The sequence below is a fragment of the Lethenteron reissneri genome, chromosome 46 (assembly GCF_015708825.2).
Source record: "Lethenteron reissneri isolate LAM-NWPU_2019-01 chromosome 46, ASM1570882v1, whole genome shotgun sequence".
NCBI lineage: Eukaryota > Metazoa > Chordata > Hyperoartia > Petromyzontiformes > Petromyzontidae > Lethenteron > Lethenteron reissneri.
This window is the reverse complement of record NC_083824.1, coordinates 1,395,264-1,420,565: the sequence shown is the minus strand read 5'-3', so window position 1 is coordinate 1,420,565 and position 25,302 is coordinate 1,395,264. Positions and strand designations below refer to the sequence as shown.

Below are 25,302 nucleotides of genomic sequence, written 5' to 3'. Positions count from 1 at the left end.
TGGAGTTCGCGTGTTGTATGGTGGAGTACGCGTGTTGTACGGTGGAGTACGTGTGTTGTACGGTGGAGTACGCGTGTTGTATGGTGGAGTACGCGTGTTGTATGGTGGAGTATGCATGTTGTTTGGTGGAGTACGCGTGTTGTACGGTGGAGTACGCGTGTTGTATGGTGGAGTTCGCGTGTTGTATGGTGGAGTTCGCATGTTGTATGGTGGAGTACGCGTGTTATATGGTGGAGTACGCGTGTTGTATGGTGGAGTTCGCCTGTTGTATGGTGGAGTTCGCGTGTTGTATGGTGGAGTACGCGTGTTGTACGGTGGAGTACGTGTGTAGTACGGTGGAGTACGCGTGTTCTACGGTGGAGTACGCGTGTTGTATGGTGGAGTACGCATGTTGTATGGTGGAGTACGCGTGTTGTATGGTGGAGTACGCGTGTTGTATGGTGGAGTACGCATGTTGTATGGTGGAGTACGCGTGTTGTTTGGTGGAGTACGTCTGTTGTACGGTGGAGTACGCATGTTGTATGGTGGAGTATGTGTTTAGTACGGTGGAGTATGTGTGTAGTACGGTGTAGTACGCGTGTTGTATGGTGGAGTATGCATGTTGTATGGTGGAGTACGCGTGTTGTACGGTGGAGTACGCGTGTTGTATGGTGGAGTTCGCGTGTTGTATGGTGGAGTTCGTGTGTTGTATGGTGGAGTACGCGTGTTGTATGGTGGAGTATGCATGTTGTATGGTGGAGTACGCGTGTTGTACGGTGGAGTACGCGTGTTGTATGGTGGAGTTCGCGTGTTGTATGGTGGAGTTCGTGTGTTGTATGGTGGAGTACGCGTGTTGTATGGTGGAGTACGCGTGTTGTACGGTGGAGTACGTGTAGTACGGTGGAGTCCACGTGGAGTTCGTGTATAGTACGGTGGAGTACGCGTGTTCTACGGTGGAGTACGCGTGTTGTATGGTGGAGTACGCGTGTTATATGGTGGAGTACGCGTGTTGTATGGTGGAGTTCGCCTGTTGTATGGTGGAGTTCGCGTGTTGTATGGTGGAGTACGCGTGTTGTACGGTGGAGTACGTGTGTAGTACGGTGGAGTACGCGTGTTCTACGGTGGAGTACGCGTGTTGTATGGTGGAGTACGCATGTTGTATGGTGGAGTACGCGTGTTGTATGGTGGAGTACGCGTGTTGTATGGTGGAGTACGCATGTTGTATGGTGGAGTACGCGTGTTGTTTGGTGGAGTACGTGTGTTGTACGGTGGAGTACGCATGTTGTATGGTGGAGTATGTGTTTAGTACGGTGGAGTATGTGTGTAGTACGGTGTAGTACGCGTGTTGTATGGTGGAGTATGCATGTTGTATGGTGGAGTACGCGTGTTGTACGGTGGAGTACGCGTGTTGTATGGTGGAGTTCGCGTGTTGTATGGTGGAGTTCGTGTGTTGTATGGTGGAGTACGCGTGTTGTATGGTGGAGTATGCATGTTGTATGGTGGAGTACGCGTGTTGTACGGTGGAGTACGCGTGTTGTATGGTGGAGTTCGCGTGTTGTATGGTGGAGTTCGTGTGTTGTATGGTGGAGTACGCGTGTTGTATGGTGGAGTACGCGTGTTGTATGGTGGAGTTCGCGTGTTGTATGGTGGAGTACGCGTGTTGTACGGTGGAGTACGTGTAGTACGGTGGAGTCCACGTGGAGTTCGTGTATAGTACGGTGGAGTACGCGTGTTCTACGGTGGAGTACGCGTGTTGTATGGTGGAGTACACATGTTGTATGATGGAGTACGCGTGTTGTATGGTGGAGTACGCGTGTTGTATGGTGGAGTACGCATGTTGTATGGTGGAGTACGCGTGTTGTATGGTGGCGTACGTGTGTTGTACGGTGGAGTACGCGTGTTGTATGGTGGAGTACGCGTGTTGTATGGTGGAGTACGCGTGTTGTACGGTGGAGTACGCGTGTTGTATGGTGGAGTTCGCGTGTTGTACGGTGGAGTACGTGTGTAGTACGGTGGAGTCCACGTGGAGTTCGTGTATAGTACGGTGGAGTACGCGTGTTCTACGGTGGAGTACGCGTGTTGTATGGTGGAGTATGCATGTTGTATGGTGGAGTACGCGTGTTGTATGGTGGAGTACGTGTGTTGAATGGTGGAGTACGCATGTTGTATGGTGGAGTATGTGTGTAGTACGGTGGAGTATGTGTGTTGTATGGTGGAGTACGTGTGTTGTATGCTGGAGTACGTGTGTTGTATGGTGGAGTTCGTGTGTTGTATAGTGGAGTTCGTGTGTTGTATGGTGGAGTATGTGTGTAGTACGGTGGAGTGCATGTGTTGTACGGTGGAGTACGCGTGTTGTATGGTGGAGTACGCGTGTTGTATGGTGGAGTACACGTGTTGTATGGTAGAGTGTGTGTGTTGTATGGTAGAGTACGTGTGTTGTATGGTGGAGTACGCGTGTTGTATGGTGGAGTTCGTGTGTTGTATGGTGGAGTTCGTGTGTTGTATGGTAGAGTGTGTGTAGTACGGTGGAGTTCGCGTGTTGTATGGTGGAGTACGCGTGTTATATGGTGGAGTACGCGTGTTGTATGGTGGAGTTCGCCTGTTGTATGGTGGAGTTCACGTGTTGTATGGTGGAGTACGCGTGTTGTACGGTGGAGTACGTGTAGTACGGTGGAGTCCACGTGTTCTACGGTGGAATACGCGTGTTCTACGGTGGAGTACGCGTGTTGTATGGTGGAGTTCGTGTATAGTACGGTGGAGTACGCGTGTTCTACGGTGGAGTACGCGTGTTGTATGGTGGAGTACGCGTGTTGTATGGTGGAGTACGCATGTTGTATTGTGGAGTACGCGTGTTGTATGGTGGAGTACGTGTGTTGTACGGTGGAGTACGCATGTTGTATGGTGGAGTATGTGTTTATTACGGTGGAGTATGTGTGTAGTATGGTGGAGTACGCGTGTTGTATGGTGGAGTATGCGTGTTGTATGGTGGAGTATGCTTGTTGTATGGTGGAGTACGCGTGTTGTACAGTGGAGTACGCGTGTTGTATGGTGGAGTACGCGTGTTGTATGGTGGAGTTCGTGTGTTGTATGGTGGAGTACGCGTGTTGTATGGTGGAGTACGCATGTTGTATGGTGGAGTTCGCGTGTTGTATGGTGGAGTTCGCGTGTTGTATGGTGGAGTACGCGTGTTGTACGGTGGAGTACGTGTAGTACGGTGGAGTCCACGTGGAGTTCGTGTATAGTACGGTGGAGTACGCGTGTTCTACGGTGGAGTACGCGTGTTGTATGGTGGAGTACACATGTTGTATGATGGAGTACGCGTGCTGTATGGTGGAGTACGCGTGTTGTATGGTGGAGTACGCATGTTGTATGGTGGAGTACGCGTGTTGTATGGTGGCGTACGTGTGTTGTACGGTGGAGTACGCGTGTTGTATGGTGGAGTACGCGTGTTGTATGGTGGAGTACGCGTGTTGTACGGTGGAGTACGCGTGTTGTATGGTGGAGTTCGCGTGTTGTACGGTGGAGTACGTGTGTAGTACGGTGGAGTCCACGTGGAGTTCGTGTATAGTACGGTGGAGTACGCGTGTTCTACGGTGGAGTACGCGTGTTGTATGGTGGAGTATGCATGTTGTATGGTGGAGTACGCGTGTTGTATGGTGGAGTACGTGTGTTGAATGGTGGAGTACGCATGTTGTATGGTGGAGTATGTGTGTAGTACGGTGGAGTATGTGTGTTGTATGGTGGAGTACGTGTGTTGTATGCTGGAGTACGTGTGTTGTATGGTGGAGTTCGTGTGTTGTATAGTGGAGTTCGTGTGTTGTATGGTGGAGTATGTGTGTAGTACGGTGGAGTGCATGTGTTGTACGGTGGAGTACGCGTGTTGTATGGTGGAGTACGCGTGTTGTATGGTGGAGTACACGTGTTGTATGGTAGAGTGTGTGTGTTGTATGGTAGAGTACGTGTGTTGTATGGTGGAGTACGCGTGTTGTATGGTGGAGTTCGTGTGTTGTATGGTGGAGTTCGTGTGTTGTATGGTAGAGTGTGTGTAGTACGGTGGAGTTCGCGTGTTGTATGGTGGAGTACGCGTGTTATATGGTGGAGTACGCGTGTTGTATGGTGGAGTTCGCCTGTTGTATGGTGGAGTTCACGTGTTGTATGGTGGAGTACGCGTGTTGTACGGTGGAGTACGTGTAGTACGGTGGAGTCCACGTGTTCTACGGTGGAATACGCGTGTTCTACGGTGGAGTACGCGTGTTGTATGGTGGAGTTCGTGTATAGTACGGTGGAGTACGCGTGTTCTACGGTGGAGTACGCGTGTTGTATGGTGGAGTACGCGTGTTGTATGGTGGAGTACGCATGTTGTATTGTGGAGTACGCGTGTTGTATGGTGGAGTACGTGTGTTGTACGGTGGAGTACGCATGTTGTATGGTGGAGTATGTGTTTAGTACGGTGGAGTATGTGTGTAGTATGGTGGAGTACGCGTGTTGTATGGTGGAGTATGCGTGTTGTATGGTGGAGTATGCTTGTTGTATGGTGGAGTACGCGTGTTGTACAGTGGAGTACGCGTGTTGTATGGTGGAGTACGCGTGTTGTATGGTGGAGTTCGTGTGTTGTATGGTGGAGTACGCGTGTTGTATGGTGGAGTACGCATGTTGTATGGTGGAGTTCGCGTGTTGTATGGTGGAGTTCGCGTGTTGTATGGTGGAGTACGCGTGTTGTACGGTGGAGTACGTGTAGTACGGTGGAGTCCACGTGGAGTTCGTGTATAGTACGGTAGAGTACGCGTGTTCTACGGTGGAGTACGCGTGTTGTATGGTGGAGTACGCATGTTGTATGATGGAGTACGTGTGTTGTATGGTGGAGTTCGCGTGTTGTATGGTGGAGTACGCGTGTTGTACGGTGGAGTACGTGTAGTACGGTGGAGTCCACGTGGAGTTCGTGTATAGTACGGTGGAGTACGCGTGTTCTACGGTGGAGTACGCGTGTTGTATGGTGGAGTACACATGTTGTATGATGGAGTACGCGTGCTGTATGGTGGAGTACGCGTGTTGTATGGTGGAGTACGCATGTTGTATGGTGGAGTACGCGTGTTGTATGGTGGAGTACGTGTGTTGTACGGTGGAGTACGCGTGTTGTATGGTGGAGTACGCGTGTTGTATGGTGGAGTACGCGTGTTGTACGGTGGAGTACGCGTGTTGTATGGTGGAGTTCGCGTGTTGTACGGTGGAGTACGTGTGTAGTACGGTGGAGTCCACGTGGAGTTCGTGTATAGTACGGTGGAGTACGCGTGTTCTACGGTGGAGTACGCGTGTTGTATGGTGGAGTATGCATGTTGTATGGTGGAGTACGCGTGTTGTATGGTGGAGTACGTGTGTTGAATGGTGGAGTACGCATGTTGTATGGTGGAGTATGTGTGTAGTACGGTGGAGTATGTGTGTTGTATGGTGGAGTACGTGTGTTGTATGCTGGAGTACGTGTGTTGTATGGTGGAGTTCGTGTGTTGTATAGTGGAGTTCGTGTGTTGTATGGTGGAGTATGTGTGTAGTACGGTGGAGTGCATGTGTTGTACGGTGGAGTACGCGTGTTGTATGGTGGAGTACGCGTGTTGTATGGTGGAGTACACGTGTTGTATGGTAGAGTGTGTGTGTTGTATGGTAGAGTACGTGTGTTGTATGGTGGAGTACGCGTGTTGTATGGTGGAGTTCGTGTGTTGTATGGTGGAGTTCGTGTGTTGTATGGTAGAGTGTGTGTAGTACGGTGGAGTTCGCGTGTTGTATGGTGGAGTACGCGTGTTATATGGTGGAGTACGCGTGTTGTATGGTGGAGTTCGCCTGTTGTATGGTGGAGTTCACGTGTTGTATGGTGGAGTACGCGTGTTGTACGGTGGAGTACGTGTAGTACGGTGGAGTCCACGTGTTCTACGGTGGAATACGCGTGTTCTACGGTGGAGTACGCGTGTTGTATGGTGGAGTTCGTGTATAGTACGGTGGAGTACGCGTGTTCTACGGTGGAGTACGCGTGTTGTATGGTGGAGTACGCGTGTTGTATGGTGGAGTACGCATGTTGTATTGTGGAGTACGCGTGTTGTATGGTGGAGTACGTGTGTTGTACGGTGGAGTACGCATGTTGTATGGTGGAGTATGTGTTTAGTACGGTGGAGTATGTGTGTAGTATGGTGGAGTACGCGTGTTGTATGGTGGAGTATGCGTGTTGTATGGTGGAGTATGCTTGTTGTATGGTGGAGTACGCGTGTTGTACAGTGGAGTACGCGTGTTGTATGGTGGAGTACGCGTGTTGTATGGTGGAGTTCGTGTGTTGTATGGTGGAGTACGCGTGTTGTATGGTGGAGTACGCATGTTGTATGGTGGAGTTCGCGTGTTGTATGGTGGAGTTCGCGTGTTGTATGGTGGAGTACGCGTGTTGTACGGTGGAGTACGTGTAGTACGGTGGAGTCCACGTGGAGTTCGTGTATAGTACGGTAGAGTACGCGTGTTCTACGGTGGAGTACGCGTGTTGTATGGTGGAGTACGCATGTTGTATGATGGAGTACGTGTGTTGTATGGTGGAGTACGCGTGTTGTATGGTGGAGTACGCATGTTGTATGGTGGAGTACGCGTGTTGTATGGTGGAGTATGTGTTTAGTACGGTGGAGTATGTGTGTAGTATGGTGGAGTACGCGTGTTGTATGGTGGAGTACGCGTGTTGTATGGTGGAGTATGCGTGTTGTATGTTGGAGTATGCGTGTTATATGGTAGAGTGCATGTGTTGTATGGTGGAGTTCGTGTGTTGTATGGTGGAGTATGTGTGTAGTACGGTGGAGTGCATGTGTTGTACGGTGGAGTATGCGTGTTGTATGGTGGAGTACGCGTGTAGTACGGTGGAGTACGTGTAGTACGGTGGAGTCCACGTGGAGTTCGTGTATAGTACGGTGGAGTACGCGTGTTCTACGGTGGAGTACGCGTGTTGTATGGTGGAGTACGCATGTTGTATGGTGGAGTACGCGTGTTGTATGGTGGAGTATGTGTGTTGTATGGTGGAGTACGCATGTTGTATGGTGGAGTATGTGTGTAGTACGGTAGAGTATGTGTGTTGTATGGTGGAGTTCGCGTGTTGTATGGTGGAGTACGTGTGTTGTATGGTGGAGTACGCGTGTTGTATGGTGGAGTTCCTTGTGTTGTAAGGTGGAGTTCGTGTGTTGTATGGTGGAGTATGTGTGTAGTATGGTGGAGTGCATGTGTTGTACGGTGGAGTACGCGTGTTGTATGGTGGAGTACACGTGTTGTATGGTAGAGTGCGTGTGTTGTATGGTGGAGTACGTGTGTTGTATGGTGGAGTAAGCGTGTTGTATGGTGGAGTTCGTGTGTTGTATGGTGGAGTTCGTGTGTTGTATGGTAGAGTGTGTGTAGTACGGTGGAGTACGCGTGTTTTATGGTGGAGTACGCGTGTTGTATGGTGGAGTACGCGTGTTGTATGGTGGAGTGCGTGTGTTGTATGGTGGAGTGCGTGTGTTGTAGGGTGGAGTACGCGTGTTGTATGATGGAGTACGCATGTTGTATGGTGGAGTACGTGTGTTGTATGGTGGAGTACGCGTGTTGTATGGTGGAGTACGTGTGTTGTATGGTGGAGTACGTGTGTTGTATGGTGGAATACGTGTGTTGTATGGTGGAGTATGCGTGTTGTATGGTGGAGTACGCGTGTTGTATGGTGGAGTACGCGTGTTGTACGGTGGAGTGCGTGTGTTGTATGGTGGAGTATGCGTGTTGTATGGTGGAGTACGCTTGTTGTATGGTGGTGTGCGTGTCTTGTATGGTGGAGTTCGTGTGTTGTATGGTGGAGTACGTGTGTTGTATGGTGGTGTGCGTGTCTTGTATGGTGGAGTGCGTGTGTTGTATGGTGGAGTATGCGTGTTGTATGGTCGAGTACGCTTGTTGTATGGTGGTGTGCGTGTCTTGTATGGTGGAGTTCGTGTGTTGTATGGTGGAGTACGTGTGTTGTATGGTGGTGTGCGTGTCTTGTATGGTAGAGTGCGTGTCTTGTATGGTGAAGTACGCGTGTTGTACGGTGGAGTACGTGTGTTGTACGGTGGAGTGCATGTTTTGTACGGTGGAGTACGCGTGTTATATGGTGGAGTACACGTGTTGTATGGTAGAGTGTGTGTGTTGTATGGTGGAGTACGTGTGTTGTATGGTGGAGTACGCGTGTTGTATGGTGGAGTTCGTGTGCTGTATGGTGGAATTCGTGTGTTGTATGGTGGAGTGTGTGTAGAACGGTGGAGTATGCGTGTTGTATGGTGGAGTACGCGTGTTGTATGGTGGAGTATGCATGTTGTATGGTGGAGTACGCATGTTGTACGGTGGAGTACGCGTGTTGTATGGTGGAGTTCGTGTGCTGTATGGTGGAGTTCGTGTGTTGTATGGTGGAGTGTATGTAGTACGGTGGAGTATGCGTGTTGTATGGTGGAGTACGCGTGTTGTATGGTGGAGTTCGCGTGTTGTATGGTGGAGTACGCGTGTTGTATGGTGGAGTACGCTTGTTGTATGGTGGTGTGCGTGTCTTGTATGGTGGAGTTCGTGTGTTGTATGGTGGAGTACGTGTGTTGTATGGTGGTGTGCGTGTCTTGTATGGTAGAGTGCGTGTCTTGTATGGTGAAGTACGCGTGTTGTACGGTGGAGTACGTGTGTTGTACGGTGGAGTGCATGTTTTGTACGGTGGAGTACGCGTGTTATATGGTGGAGTACACGTGTTGTATGGTAGAGTGTGTGTGTTGTATGGTGGAGTACGTGTGTTGTATGGTGGAGTACGCGTGTTGTATGGTGGAGTTCGTGTGCTGTATGGTGGAATTCGTGTGTTGTATGGTGGAGTGTGTGTAGAACGGTGGAGTATGCGTGTTGTATGGTGGAGTACGCGTGTTGTATGGTGGAGTATGCATGTTGTATGGTGGAGTACGCATGTTGTACGGTGGAGTACGCGTGTTGTATGGTGGAGTTCGTGTGCTGTATGGTGGAGTTCGTGTGTTGTATGGTGGAGTGTATGTAGTACGGTGGAGTATGCGTGTTGTATGGTGGAGTACGCGTGTTGTATGGTGGAGTTCGCGTGTTGTATGGTGGAGTACGCGTGTTATATTGTGGAGTACGCGTGTTGTATGGTGGAGTTTGCCTGTTGTATGGTGGAGTTTGCGTGTTGTATGGTGGAGTACGCGTGTTGTACGTTGGAGTACGTGTAGTACGGTGGAGTCCACGTGGAGTTCGTGTATAGTACGGTGGAGTACGCATGTTGTATGGTGGAGTATGTGTTTTGTACGGTGGAATATGTGTGTAGTACGGTGGAGTACGCGTGTTGTATGGTGGAGTACGCGTGTTGTATGGTGGAGTACGCGTGTTGTATGGTGGAGTGCGTGTGTTGTATGGTGGAGTGCGTGTGTTGTAGGGTGGAGTACGCGTGTTGTATGATGGAGTACGCATGTTGTATGGTGGAGTACGTATGTTGTATGGTGGAGTACGCGTGTTGTATGGTGGAGTACGTGTGTTGTATGGTGGAGTACGTGTGTTGTATGGTGGAATACGTGTGTTGTATGGTGGAGTATGCGTGTTGTATGGTGGAGTACGCGTGTTGTATGGTGGAGTACGCGTGTTGTACGGTGGAGTGCGTGTGTTGTATGGTGGAGTATGCGTGTTGTATGGTGGAGTACGCTTGTTGTATGGTGGTGTGCGTGTCTTGTATGGTGGAGTTCGTGTGTTGTATGGTGGAGTACGTGTGTTGTATGGTGGTGTGCGTGTCTTGTATGGTGGAGTGCGTGTGTTGTATGGTGGAGTATGCGTGTTGTATGGTGGAGTACGCTTGTTGTATGGTGGTGTGCGTGTCTTGTATGGTGAAGTACGCGTGTTGTACGGTGGAGTACGTGTGTTGTACGGTGGAGTGCATGTTTTGTACGGTGGAGTACGCGTGTTATATGGTGGAGTACACGTGTTGTATGGTAGAGTGTGTGTGTTGTATGGTGGAGTACGTGTGTTGTATGGTGGAGTACGCGTGTTGTATGGTGGAGTTCGTGTGCTGTATGGTGGAATTCGTGTGTTGTATGGTGGAGTGTGTGTAGAACGGTGGAGTATGCGTGTTGTATGGTGGAGTACGCGTGTTGTATGGTGGAGTATGCATGTTGTATGGTGGAGTACGCATGTTGTACGGTGGAGTACGCGTGTTGTATGGTGGAGTTCGTGTGCTGTATGGTGGAGTTCGTGTGTTGTATGGTGGAGTGTATGTAGTACGGTGGAGTATGCGTGTTGTATGGTGGAGTACGCGTGTTGTATGGTGGAGTTCGCGTGTTGTATGGTGGAGTACGCGTGTTATATTGTGGAGTACGCGTGTTGTATGGTGGAGTTCGCCTGTTGTATGGTGGAGTTTGCGTGTTGTATGGTGGAGTACGCGTGTTGTACGTTGGAGTACGTGTAGTACGGTGGAGTCCACGTGGAGTTCGTGTATAGTACGGTGGAGTACGCATGTTGTATGGTGGAGTATGTGTTTTGTACGGTGGAATATGTGTGTAGTACGGTGGAGTACGCGTGTTGTATGGTGGAGTACGCGTGTTGTATGGTGGAGTACGCGTGTTGTATGGTGGAGTGCGTGTGTTGTATGGTGGAGTGCGTGTGTTGTAGGGTGGAGTACGCGTGTTGTATGATGGAGTACGCATGTTGTATGGTGGAGTACGTATGTTGTATGGTGGAGTACGCGTGTTGTATGGTGGAGTACGTGTGTTGTATGGTGGAGTACGTGTGTTGTATGGTGGAATACGTGTGTTGTATGGTGGAGTATGCGTGTTGTATGGTGGAGTACGCGTGTTGTATGGTGGAGTACGCGTGTTGTACGGTGGAGTGCGTGTGTTGTATGGTGGAGTATGCGTGTTGTATGGTGGAGTACGCTTGTTGTATGGTGGTGTGCGTGTCTTGTATGGTGGAGTTCGTGTGTTGTATGGTGGAGTACGTGTGTTGTATGGTGGTGTGCGTGTCTTGTATGGTGGAGTGCGTGTGTTGTATGGTGGAGTATGCGTGTTGTATGGTGGAGTACGCTTGTTGTATGGTGGTGTGCGTGTCTTGTATGGTGGAGTTCGTGTGTTGTATGGTGGAGTACGTGTGTTGTATGGTGGTGTGCGTGTCTTGTATGGTAGAGTGCGTGTCTTGTATGGTGATGTACGCGTGTTGTACGGTGGAGTACGTGTGTTGTACGGTGGAGTGCATGTTTTGTACAGTGGAGTACGCGTGTTATATGGTGGAGTACACGTGTTGTATGGTAGAGTGTGTGTGTTGTATGGTGGAGTACGTGTGTTGTATGGTGGAGTACGCGTGTTGTATGGTGGAGTTCGTGTGCTGTATGGTGGAATTCGTGTGTTGTATGGTGGAGTGTGTGTAGAACGGTGGAGTATGCGTGTTGTATGGTGGAGTACGCGTGTTGTATGGTGGAGTATGCATGTTGTATGGTGGAGTACGCGTGTTGTACGGTGGAGTACGCGTGTTGTATAATGGAGTTCGTGTGCTGTATGGTGGAGTTCGTGTGTTGTATGGTGGAGTGTATGTAGTACGGTGGAGTATGCGTTTTGTATGGTGGAGTACGCGTGTTGTATGGTGGAGTTCGCGTGTTGTATGGTGGAGTACGCGTGTTATATTGTGGAGTACGCGTGTTGTATGGTGGAGTTCGCCTGTTGTATGGTGGAGTTTGCGTGTTGTATGGTGGAGTACGCGTGTTGTACGTTGGAGTACGTGTAGTACGGTGGAGTCCACGTGGAGTTCGTGTATAGTACGGTGGAGTACGCATGTTGTATGGTGGAGTATGTGTTTAGTACGGTGGAATATGTGTGTAGTACGGTGGAGTACGCGTGTTGTATGGTGGAGTACGCGTGTTGTATGGTGGAGTACGCGTGTTGTATGGTGGAGTACGCGTGTTGTATGGTGGAGTTCGCGTGTTGTATGGTGGAGTACGCGTGTTATATGGTGGAGTACGCGTGTTGTATGGTGGAGTTCGCCTGTTGTATGGTGGAGTTCGCGTGTTGTATGGTGGAGTACGCGTGTTGTACGGTGGAGTGCATGTTTTGTACGGTGGAGTACGCGTGTTGTATGGTGGAGTACACGTGTTGTATGGTAGAGTGTGTGTGTTGTATGGTGGAGTACGTGTGTTGTATGGTGGAGTACGCGTGTTGTATGGTGGAGTTCGTGTGCTGTATGGTGGAATTCGTGTGTTGTATGGTGGAGTGTGTGTAGTACGGTGGAGTATGCGTGTTGTATGGTGGAGTACGCGTGTTGTATGGTGGAGTATGCATGTTGTATGGTGGAGTACGCGTGTTGTACGGTGGAGTACGCGTGTTGTATGGTGGAGTTCGTGTGCTGTATGGTGGAGTTCGTGTGTTGTATGGTGGAGTGTGTGTAGTACGGTGGAGTATGCGTGTTGTATGGTGGAGTACGCGTGTTGTATGGTGGAGTTCGCGTGTTGTATGGTGGAGTACGCGTGTTATATTGTGGAGTACGCGTGTTGTATGGTGGAGTTCGCCTGTTGTATGGTGGAGTTTGCGTGTTGTATGGTGGAGTTCGCGTGTTGTACGTTGGAGTACGTGTAGTACGGTGGAGTCCACGTGGAGTTCGTGTATAGTACGGTGGAGTACGCATGTTGTATGGTGGAGTATGTGTTTAGTACGGTGGAATATGTGTGTAGTACGGTGGAGTACGCGTGTTGTATGGTGGAGTACGCGTGTTGTATGGTGGAGTAAGCGTGTTGTATGGTGGAGTACGCGTGTTGTATAATGGAGTTCGCGTGTTGTATGGTGGAGTACGCGTGTTATATGGTGGAGTACGCGTGTTGTATGGTGGAGTTCGCCTGTTGTATGGTGGAGTTCGCGTGTTGTATGGTGGAGTACGCGTGTTGTACGGTGGAGTACGTGTGTTGTACGGTGGAGTACGCGTGTTGTATGGTGGAGTACGCGTGTTGTATGGTGGAGTATGCGTGTTGTATGGTGGAGTACGCGTGTTGTACGGTGGAGTACGCGTGTTGTATGGTGGAGTTCGCGTGTTGTATGGTGGAGTTCGCGTGTTGTATGGTGGAGTACGCGTGTTATATGGTGGAGTACGCGTGTTGTATGGTGGAGTTCGCCTGTTGTATGGTGGAGTTCGCGTGTTGTATGGTGGAGTACGCGTGTTATATGGTGGACTACGCGTGTTGTATGGTGGAGTTTGCCTGTTGTATGGTGAAGTTCGCGTGTTGTATGGTGGAGTACGCGTGTTGTATGGTGGAGTACGCATGTTGTATGGTGGAATACGCGTGTTGTTTGGTGGAGTACGTGTTTTGTACGGTGAAGTACGCATGTTGTATGGTGGAGTATGTGTTTTGTACGGTGGAGTATGTGTGTAGTACGGTGGAGTACGCGTGTTGTATGGTGGAGTATGCATGTTGTATGGTGGAGTACGCGTGTTGTATGGTGGAGTACGCGTGTTGTATGGTGGAGTTCGCGTGTTGTATGGTGGAGTTCGTGTGTTGTATGGTGGAGTACGCGTGTTGTATGGTGGAGTATGCATGTTGTATGGTGGAGTACGCGTGTTGTACGGTGGAGTACGCGTGTTGTATGGTGGAGTTCGCGTGTTGTATGGTGGAGTTCGTGTGTTGTATGGTGGAGTACGCGTGTTGTATGGTGGAGTATGCGTGTTGTATGGTGGAGTTCGCGTGTTGTATGGTGGAGTACGCGTGTTGTACGGTGGAGTACGTGTAGTACGGTGGAGTCCACGTGGAGTTCGTGTATAGTACGGTGGAGTACGCGTGTTCTACGGTGGAGTACGCGTGTTGTATGGTGGAGTACGCATGTTGTATGATGGAGTACGCGTGTTGTATGGTGGAGTACGCGTGTTGTATGGTGGAGTACGCATGTTGTATGGTGGAGTACGCGTGTTGTATGATGGAGTACGTGTGTTGTACAGTGGAGTACGCGTGTTGTATGGTGGAGCACGCGTGTTGTTTGTTGGAGTACGCGTGTTATATGGTAGAGTGCATGTGTTGTATGATGGAGTTCGTGTGTTGTATGGTGGAGTATGTGTGTAGTACGGTGGAGTGCATGTGTTGTACGGTGGAGTATGCGTGTTGTATGGTGGAGTACGCGTGTTGTATGGTGGAGTACGCGTGTTGTACGGTGGAGTACGCGTGTTGTATGGTGGAGTTCGCGTGTTGTATGGTGGAGTACGCGTGTTGTATGGTGGAGTATGCATGTTGTATGGTGGAGTACGCGTGTTGTACGGTGGAGTACGCGTGTTGTATGGTGGAGTTCGTGTGTTGTATGGTGGAGTTCGTGTGTTGTATGGTGGAGTACGCGTGTTGTATGGTGGAGTATGCGTGTTGTATGGTGGAGTTCGCGTGTTGTATGGTGGAGTTCGCGTGTTGTATGGTGGAGTACGCGTGTTATATTGTGGAGTACGCGTGTTGTATGGTGGAGTTCGCCTGTTGTATGGTGGAGTTTGCGTGTTGTATGGTGGAGTTCGCGTGTTGTACGTTGGAGTACGTGTAGTACGGTGGAGTCCACGTGGAGTTCGTGTATAGTACGGTGGAGTACGCATGTTGTATGGTGGAGTATGTGTTTAGTACGGTGGAATATGTGTGTAGTACGGTGGAGTACGCGTGTTGTATGGTGGAGTACGCGTGTTGTATGGTGGAGTACGCGTGTTGTATGGTGGAGTACGCGTGTTGTATAATGGAGTTCGCGTGTTGTATGGTGGAGTACGCGTGTTATATGGTGGAGTACGCGTGTTGTATGGTGGAGTTCGCCTGTTGTATGGTGGAGTTCGCGTGTTGTATGGTGGAGTACGCGTGTTGTACGGTGGAGTACGTGTGTTGTACGGTGGAGTACGCGTGTTGTATGGTGGAGTACGCGTGTTGTATGGTGGAGTATGCGTGTTGTATGGTGGAGTACGCGTGTTGTACGGTGGAGTACGCGTGTTGTATGGTGGAGTTCGCGTGTTGTATGGTGGAGTTCGCGTGTTGTATGGTGGAGTACGCGTGTTATATGGTGGAGTACGCGTGTTGTATGGTGGAGTTCGCCTGTTGTATGGTGGAGTTTGCGTGTTGTATGGTGGAGTACGCGTGTTATATGGTGGACTACGCGTGTTGTATGGTGGAGTTTGCCTGTTGTATGGTGAAGTTCGCGTGTTGTATGGTGGAGTACGCGTGTTGTATGGTGGAGTACGCATGTTGTATGGTGGAATACGCGTGTTGTTTGGTGGAGTACGTGTTTTGTACGGTGAAGTACGCATGTTGTATGGTGGAGTATGTGTTTTGTACGGTGGAGTATGTGTGTAGTACGGTGGAGTACGCGTGTTGTATGGTGGAGTATGCATGTTGTATGGTGGAGTACGCGTGTTGTATGGTGGAGTACGCGTGTTGTATGGTGGAGTTCGCGTGTTGTATGGTGGAGTTCGTGTGTTGTATGGTGGAGTACGCGTGTTGTATGGTGGAGTATGCATGTTGTATGGTGGAGTACGCGTGTTGTACGGTGGAGTACGCGTGTTGTATGGTGGAGTTCGCGTGTTGTATGGTGGAGTTCGTGTGTTGTATGGTGGAGTACGCGTGTTGTATGGTGGAGTATGCGTGTTGTATGGTGGAGTTCGCGTGTTGTATGGTGGAGTACGCGTGTTGTACGGTGGAGTACGTGTAGTACGGTGGAGTCCACGTGGAGTTCGTGTATAGTACGGTGGAGTACGCGTGTTCTACGGTGGAGTACGCGTGTTGTATGGTGGAGTACGCATGTTGTATGATGGAGTACGCGTGTTGTATGGTGGAGTACGCGTGTTGTATGGTGGAGTACGCATGTTGTATGGTGGAGTACGCGTGTTGTATGATGGAGTACGTGTGTTGTACAGTGGAGTACGCGTGTTGTATGGTGGAGCACGCGTGTTGTTTGTTGGAGTACGCGTGTTATATGGTAGAGTGCATGTGTTGTATGATGGAGTTCGTGTGTTGTATGGTGGAGTATGTGTGTAGTACGGTGGAGTGCATGTGTTGTACGGTGGAGTATGCGTGTTGTATGGTGGAGTACGCGTGTTGTATGGTGGAGTACGCGTGTTGTACGGTGGAGTACGCGTGTTGTATGGTGGAGTTCGCGTGTTGTATGGTGGAGTACGCGTGTTGTATGGTGGAGTATGCATGTTGTATGGTGGAGTACGCGTGTTGTACGGTGGAGTACGCGTGTTGTATGGTGGAGTTCGTGTGTTGTATGGTGGAGTTCGTGTGTTGTATGGTGGAGTACGCGTGTTGTATGGTGGAGTATGCGTGTTGTATGGTGGAGTTCGCGTGTTGTATGGTGGAGTACGCGTGTTGTACGGTGGAGTACGTGTAGTACAGTGGAGTCCACGTGGAGTTCGTGTATAGTACGGTGGAGTACGCGTGTTCTACGGTGGAGTACGCGTGTTGTATGGTGGAGTACGCATGTTGTATGATGGAGTACGCGTGTTGTATGGTGGAGTACGCGTGTTGTATGGTGGAGTACGCATGTTGTATGGTGGAGTACGCGTGTTGTATGATGGAGTACGTGTGTTGTACGGTGGAGTACGCGTGTTGTATGGTGGAGCACGCGTGTTGTTTGTTGGAGTACGCGTGTTATATGGTAGAGTGCATGTGTTGTCTGATGGAGTTCGTGTGTTGTATGGTGGAGTATGTGTGTAGTACGGTGGAGTGCATGTGTTGTACGGTGGAGTATGCGTGTTGTATGGTGGAGTACGCGTGTTGTATGGTGGAGTACGCGTGTTGTACGGTGGAGTACGCGTGTTGTATGGTGGAGTTCGCGTGTTGTATGGTGGAGTACGCGTGTTGTACGGTGGAGTACGTGTGTAGTACGGTGGAGTCCACGTGGAGTTCGTGTGTTGTACGGTGGAGTACGCGTGTTCTACGGTGGAGTACGCGTGTTGTATGGTGGAGTACGCGTGTTGTATGGTGGAGTACGTGTGTTGTATGGTGGATTACGCATGTTGTATGGTGGAGTACGCGTGTTGTATGGTGGAGTATGTGTGTTGTATGGTGGAGTACGTGTGTTGTATGCTGGAGTACGCGTGTTGTATGGTGGAGTTCGTGTGTTGTTTGGTGGAGTTCGTGTGTTGTATGGTGGAGTATGTGTGTAGTACGGTGGAGTGCATGTGTTGTACGGTGGAGTACGCGTGTTGTATGGTGGAGTACGCGTGTTGTATGGTGGAGTACACGTGTTGTATGGTATAGTGTGTGTAGTACGGTGGAGTACGCGTGTTTTATGGTGGAGTACGCGTGTTGTATGGTGGAGTACGCGTGTTGTATGGTGGAGTGCGTGTGTTGTATGGTGGAGTGCGTGTGTTGTATGGTGGAGTACGTGTGTTGTATGGTGGAGTACGCGTGTTGTATGGTGGAGTTCGTGTGTTGTATGGTGGAGTTCGTGTGTTGTATGGTAGAGTGTGTGTAGTACGGTGGAGTACGCGTGTTTTATGGTGGAGTACGCGTGTTGTATGGTGGAGTACGCGTGTTGTATGGTGGAGTGCGTGTAGTACGGTGGAGTCCACGTGGAGTTCGTGTATAGTACGGTGGAGTACGCGTGTTCTACGGTGGAGTACGCGTGTTGTATGGTGGAGTACGCATGTTCTATGATGGAGTACGCGTGTTGTATGGTGGAGTACGCGTGTTGTATGGTGGAGTACGCATGTTGTATGGTGGAGTACGCGTGTTGTATGATGGAGTACGTGTGTTGTACGGTGGAGTACGCGTGTTGTATGGTGGAGCACGCGTGTTGTTTGTTGGAGTACGCGTGTTATATGGGAGAGTGCATGTGTTGTATGATGGAGTTCGTGTGTTGTATGGTGGAGTATGTGTGTAGTACGGTGGAGTGCATGTGTTGTACGGTGGAGTATGCGTGTTGTATGGTGGAGTACGCGTGTTGTATGGTGGAGTACGCGTGTTGTACGGTGGAGTACGCGTGTTGTATGGTGGAGTTCGCGTGTTGTATGGTGGAGTACGCGTGTTGTACGGTGGAGTACGTGTGTAGTACGGTGGAGTCCACGTGGAGTTCGTGTGTTGTACGTTGGAGTACGCGTGTTCTACGGTGGAGTACGCGTGTTGTATGGTGGAGTACGCGTGTTGTATGGTGGAGTACGTGTGTTGTATGGTGGAGTACGCATGTTGTATGGTGGAGTACGCGTGTTGTATGGTGGAGTATGTGTGTTGTATGGTGGAGTACGTGTGTTGTATGCTGGAGTACGCGTGTTGTATGGTGGAGTTCGTGTGTTGTTTGGTGGAGTTCGTGTGTTGTATGGTGGAGTATGTGTGTAGTACGGTGGAGTGCATGTGTTGTACGGTGGAGTACGCGTGTTGTATGGTGGAGTACGCGTGTTGTATGGTGGAGTACACGTGTTGTATGGTAGAGTGTGTGTAGTACGGTGGAGTACGCGTGTTTTATGGTGGAGTACGCGTGTTGTATGGTGGAGTACGCGTGTTGTATGGTGGAGTGCGTGTGTTGTATGGTGGAGTGCGTGTGTTGTATGGTGGAGTACGTGTGTTGTATGGTGGAGTACGCGTGTTGTATGGTGGAGTTCGTGTGTTGTATGGTGGAGTTCGTGTGTTGTATGGTAGAGTGTGTGTAGTACGGTGGAGTACGCGTGTTTTATGGTGGAGTACGCGTGTTGTATGGTGGAGTACGCGTGTTGTATGGTGGAGTGCGTGTGTTGTATGGTGGAGTGCGTGTGTTGTAGGGTGGAGTACGCGTGTTGTATGGTGGAGTACGTGTGTTGTATGGTGGAGTACGTGTGTTGTATGGTGGAGTACGTGTGTTGTATGGTGGAGTTGGCGTGTTGTATGGTGGAGTACGCGTGTTGTATGGTGGAGTACGCGTGTTGTACGGTTCGAGTGCGTGTGTTGTATGGTGGAGTACGTGTGTTGTATGGTGGAGTACGTGTGTTGTATGGTGGAGTACGCGTGTTGTATGGTGGAGTACGCGTGTTGTATGGTGGAGTACGCGTGTTGTATGGTGGAGTACGCGTGTTGTACGGTGGTGTGCGTGTCTTGTATGGTGGAGTTCGTGTGTTGTATGGTGAAGTACGCGTGTTGTACGGTGGAGTACGTGTGTTGTACGGTGGAGTACGCGTGTTGTATGGTGGAGTACGCGTGTTGTACGGTGGAGTACGCGTGTTGTATGGTGGAGTACGCGTGTTGTACGGTGGAGTACGTGTGTTGTATGGTGGAGTACGCGTGTTGTATGGTGGAGTACGTGTGTTGTATGGTGGAGTACGTGTGTTGTACGGTGGAGTACGCGTGTTGTATGGTGGAGTACGCGTGTTGTACGGTGGAGTACGCGTGTTGTACGGTGGAGTACGCGTGTTGTATGGTGGAGTACGCATGTTGTACGGTGGAGTACGTGTGTTGTATGGTGGAGTTCGTGTGTTGTATGGTGGAGTACGTGTATTGTACGGTGGAGGACGCGTGTTGTATGGTGGAGTACGCGTGTTGTATTGTGGAGTATGCATGTTGTATTGTGGAGTATGCGTGTTGTATGGTGGAGTTCGTGTGTTGTGCGGTGGAGCCCACATGTTGTACAAGCGGAGCGGAGGCTGGCTAAAACATAGCAAGTTGGCACAATAGGGGGCATAGGTGGTGCATTGTCCAATCATCTCAGTCAGTCGATCCATGGCACCTGGGTATGTCCCGTAACCTCCTGCTAGCGGTCGTTCGACACTTCACGTGGCCTTAATGTGCACATAGCCATGCACAAGCGCTGTGGTAACGTCACCACCACTTAGTGCCGAATGGCGGGTGATGTTATTGTGTCAGCAGTGTAGGCATATGCATGCTACTGTAATGTGAGGTTTTATCCGGGATTACAACTCGTCACGATGATTGGCTCTGCCGGTCCTGGTCCATAGCCAATGGGGGGAAGCCTAGGGGCGTGGCCCTGACGTAATGGAAAGGTGACAGCTGTTTGTAGAAGATTGGTTCTGCTGGCTTTAGCCACAGCCAATGGGGAGACGAGTCAGGGGCGTGGTCCCCGGGAGCCTACGGTGGAGTCTGGAAGATTCCATAGAGGCTAACCAGGATTGGTGGAAACGTACCACGTGACCCGGGTATTAAATAGGGGTGGAGATGAACAACACGTGGTCAGAACTGGAACGAACGAAGGGGAGAGGCCACGCGAGAGCGGGGGTCCAGGCTGCCACGTGGTTGCGCGCGTCTCTCTTTTCTATCCCTCTCACGCTGTCTGTCAGCAGCGTGAAGGAGTGCTGTAATGAAAGACGAATAAAGACTGGATTCCAGAAGTCGCTTCAACGACCTTTATTACACTACAATACGAACCCAGTAACCCGGGTTTGATTCCTGCTCATGGCCAACACCGGTGACGATTATCTGATCCGGTCTCGGGCCTCCCCTAGGTTGACTCAACCTCAAATGAGTACCTGGTGCGGTGTGTAAACAACTCCACTAGGGAGACAAAGGCTGCGGGGCGTGGTGCTGGCCACCAACCCCCTCATGTCTCGTGCCGGCCTTCCTGGGTGCTCGCTAACAGCACTTGCCCCAACAGTCTGTTCAGGCTATACGGGGGATCTTTGTTTTTGTGTGTGTGTACCGAGCGGTAATATAGTGGTTCGTGCACTCTACTACAAACCTGTCGACCCGAGTTCGATTCCTAATGTACTGGTTTGTGAGCTTCCCCTAGGTCAACTCGGCTCTAAATGAGTACCTGGTGAGGTCTGTAAACATCAGTACTGGGGAGACAAATCCGTTAAGGCTATAAGTTGGGGGATATCTTTCTTTGTGTTTACCAAATAGGCTTGGGCTTGGACCCGGCGACCATGCCGCACCAGATGAGCATGGACGACTGGCCGGCCACCAAGCGCGAGTTCTCACGCTGCTTCGCCCAGCGGTCGCGCGCCGACTGGTGCCGCGTGTTCGAGGGCATGGACGCGTGCGTGACGCCCGTGCTCACGCCGGAAGAGGTGGCGGGCGACGCGCACGCCGCGGGGCGCGGCTCCTTCCTGCGCAACGCCGATGGCACCAACGTCCCCGCGCCGGCGCCGCGCCTGTCGCGCACGCCGGCGCGGCCCGGCGACGGCACCACTGCCGCCGATCCTGTGGTCGGACAGCACACGGAGAGCGTGCTGCGCGAGCTCGGCTATGGCGAGCAGGAGGTGCGGCAGCTTCTTGCTGACGGAGTCGTGGAGAGCGCCGGCAGCAAAAACAAGCCACACCTCTGAGTTATTGCAGATGGGGGAGGCCAAGTGGTAATTTTACCCAAATTATTAAAGCTCTAATGTGTTTTCTGGTTGTAGCACGTGTTTGGTGCCATGGTGGCGAGATGTTAATTACCTCGCCCGGTATATAGGAGGTCATGGATTCAATCCCGACCCTGTCGCTTGTATATTTGGAGTGGTTGTGTGGTTTTTCTTCAGGTCCTCCGGTTTTTCCCTCCACATTCAGAAACATGTGTTTAGAGTATTTGGCTGCTGTATATTTCCAAATGATAAGCCATTCCGTGGAGCAATCATTTGTGGCCAGGTCGCTTTTGAAAAATAATTATATAGTTCAGTGCGGCTTACCTGATAAAATAAAAAATAGTTTAGTATAGTTTGGTGCCAGCTTCTTCAGAAACTCAATTGGGTTCCTGAGAAAGCTTCCAGCATGTGGGGCGAATGTCGAAAACATTTGCCGGACAACGCGTGGTGCAAACCCCACGACACGTCAACGAGCTGAACGGCACCACTGGGAAATTCTTCATCGTGGCATCCTGAGTTTATCTAGCAGTGTGAACGCACTACTTCTCGTAGACTTGGATGGATCTGGTTGCCAAAATATACAAGAGACAAGAATAAAGACACTGCATAAGCATGTTAGCCCCACGGGCTGCGTTTATAGATTAAATTACAGGGATTAAATTGGCGGTTGTGTACAAAGCAGGGGACTATAATTACCATCCTTCTATATTCAGTCATAAATAACAAGTGCTCCCTGATAACAACTGAAAAATACGTACAGTGCGAAAGAAGTTCAACACCCATGTTTTTCCAAATTTGAAACCTTGTTTGCAATGAGACAAATATCAAATGCTGCCATTATTGTGTATGTTCATGAATTAACAGAGATTGCGGTGGCTTGTGGTGAATTGTTTTGTAAGTTGGTTTCCAATTTTTAAAAACGGGGGTTTGTTATTTCAGGGTTTTCTGGGTGATTTTTCTGATATGTCGGCCACGCGGTATGGAATAGACAACGGCACTTTTTCTTTTCTAACAATGTCACTCAATTATGCGAATTCAACAGTCAAATAGCACATTGTTGCGCATACTGCATATTATATTTGTTGAAATTAGCGTTGGCAGGGTGTGCTTTCAATCAGCTTTTGTTGTGAATTTCTGTAACGACTGGTTACGTGATTAACCCTTGTTTTTTGTTCGCTATGTAAAAATATGTAATTTAAACATCTGACGATAATAAAAAGCAATTTATATATCAGTCATTCAAAACTCATGGGATATTTTGTGTGTGTGTGTGTGAGATTTGCTTACATGCTTATCTGCTTTTTTAAACCACCCTCAGAATGCCAAATGTAATTCTGTTTTCTCGCGCACTGATTGTCGCGTCTCATGCATAACCCACGGGACTATCTCTCCGGCAAGGAGCATTGCTCGCGGTGTTTATTTGCCATCAAGTGCTGCTGTGTAATTTAGCCGCATGGCGCAACCTCAAGGGTTGCAAAAATTGGAAACAAATTGACCAAATTCAACATTTTCCACCTATTTTGTTCCGCAGTGCTTTTCTATCAGCGCCTGATGGGAAACCGGCCAGAATAATAAATTTGCGCCACAATTACATAAATTCAGCCAACCACAGGGGAGTCTTTCAGCAAAGTGCTTCTGAGGTGATCGATTTTCAAAGGCCAGTTATATTTTAAAGTTTCGTCAAAATACTGTGTAGATTTCTGCTTTCAAAAAAGAGTTTACATCATTGAAACCTCATTTGCCAGTAAAAAATATGATAATTGGTTTTTTACCCTTTTATCTGGCAACAAAACTGACACCTTTTTTTTACAAGGAGTCATGTTTGCATAGACCACAATACCTGCAGTCATAATGCAAACAAAAAACATAACTCTGATAATGTATGCACTGTCCTTGAAGTTAATTGGTCCACACCCGAGACAGCTTTCCTTAGAGCCTAGTCTCACATGGTGTTGGACCAGATGACGCCAAAAGGCGCACAACTCACAGACAATGCACCATCAGAGTATGAGAGCTCGGGGTAAGCATTTACACCATTGGAACCTCATTTGCCAGTAAAACATATGATACTTGTTTTTTTACCCTTTTATCTGGCAACAAAACTGACTCCTTTTTTACAAGGAGTCATGTTTGCATAGACCACAATACCTGCAGTCATAATGCAAACAAAAAACATAACTCTGATAATGTATGCACTGTCCTTGAAGTTGATTAGTCCACACCCGAGACAGCTTTCCTTAGAGCCTAGTCTCACATGGTGTTTTTTGTTTACATTATGACTGCAGGTATTGTGGTCTATGCAAACATGACTCCTTGTAAAAAAAGGTGTAAACAACCAATTATCATATTTTTTTACTGGCAAATGAGGTTCCAATGGTGTAAATGCTTACCCCGAGATCTCTTACTCTGATGGTGCATTGTCTTTGAGTTGTGCGCCTTTTGCGTCATCTGGTCCAACACCATGTGAGACTAGGCTCTAAGGAAAGCTGTCTCGGGTGTGGACCAATCAACTTCAAGGACAGTGCATACATTATCAGAGTTATGTTTTTTGTTTGTATTATGACTGCAAGTATTGTGGTCTATGCAAACATGACTCCTTGTATTAAAAGGTGTCAGTTTTGTTGCCAGATAAAAGGGTAAAAAAACAATTATCATAGAGTTTACATCTCAATCGGCCAAATTGCCGGCCGGTGGTTGAGACCCATGGCACTGATTGTCTGTGGTTATGATAATTTGTTTTCATCTTCTGAAAGGGGAAAAAACCACACCTTTTGCATACCTGCGCTACAATCTTACGGGAGTTACAATGGCTGACTGAAAACGCTTTGCAAAGCACGTCAAATAAGGTGGCTGGCTGTAAAGGTGACGTACAGTTGAAAAACGCTTGGCTGTGTATGTGTGTATTTTGAACTTGTTCGAACGCTGGCACCTGGGATTGAGTGATTGGAAGGCATGAGCCAGATCTGCTCAATAACAGCAGAAGGAAGCTGCTAGACTTCTCTGCAGCCCATGGGCTTGTATACCAACATGCTGTTTCGGCATCGGCACATCTGCACAACACCACGGATGCACGCCGGGTCCAAGCAAGAACATTTGCGGGACTATATAGTAACGGAACAACGGATGCGAGCCCATGTCCTTGACACCAGGACCTACCGTGGAGCTGATATGCCCACTAACCATTGGCTTGCCATTTGTAAGATGCGCCTGCCATATTCCCACTCCGGTGGTGAGTGTCCATCTAGGACCCCATTCAAACCCACAGTGGCCTGGTCTCATTGCATGCAGCGGGGTTGGCACCGACCCCCCCTCCTGATGCCGAGGGGTAATAGGCAAGGTTTAGGACTATGGCTCATGTTGCTGCAATGGCAGCTTGGGATACACAGTCCAAACCTGCCCGGAGACACTGGCTGATGGAGGTGTTCCAGCTGCCTGATAAAATGTGACAGGCCCACTCCCACCATCCACAACATTCCCCGTCGGAGAATGAGGCACAGCCTTCCCTCAGAGGTTGGGAGAGCCGTGCGGCGCTGCAAGGATGAGTGGTGGTCGCGGGTTGCTGAAGAGATGGAATTTGTCTCATTAGCTCACAATCACAAATCACTCTTTAATTCCAGGAAAAGCGCCGTGAAGAGTTGAGCTCCCAAGCGAACTGCTGAGGGAGGGTGGTGTTTATGTGCACAATAACAGTCTGGACAACTGGATGGGTTATGCAGGATTGGAAGGGGGACTGCACATACTGTAACAACTACAGGGGTATCTCCCTCCTCAGTGTGCCAGGAAAGGTCCTGGCATGGATTATTGAAGATCACCTTGCCAGATACGCTGAGGAGAAGCTTGTGGAGCACCAATGTGGTTTCAGGCCAGGGCGGTCCTGCACAGATGCCATATTTTCTGTCCGTCTGGTATAGCAGAGGTTTAGGGAATTCCAATGGGACCTACATCTCTGCTGTATTGACCTGGTCAAGGTCGAGGATACCATTAATAGGCCTGGGCTCTGGATTGGTCTTCGTGCTTTCAGAGTCAATAACTCTGCTCACAATCATTAAGGACCTTCATGATGGTGGGCAGGCTCGGGTAAAGCTACGTGGC

General features: G+C 49.7%; 1 protein-coding gene across 2 annotated transcripts in view; it reads left to right on the top strand.

Moving 5' to 3' along the window:
• The window catches only part of AMACR (alpha-methylacyl-CoA racemase), a 116,152-nt gene extending 93,697 nt beyond the window's left edge, over positions 1–22,455 (top strand). For both annotated transcript variants that reach the window (XM_061570875.1, XM_061570874.1), the window contains one exon: positions 20,768–22,455. In XM_061570875.1, the coding sequence (XP_061426859.1) occupies positions 20,768–21,192 (425 nt within the window). In that variant the 3' untranslated portion in view covers positions 21,193–22,455. The remainder of the gene's footprint in view (positions 1–20,767) is intronic.
• The last annotated feature ends 2,847 nt before the right edge of the window (positions 22,456–25,302 follow it).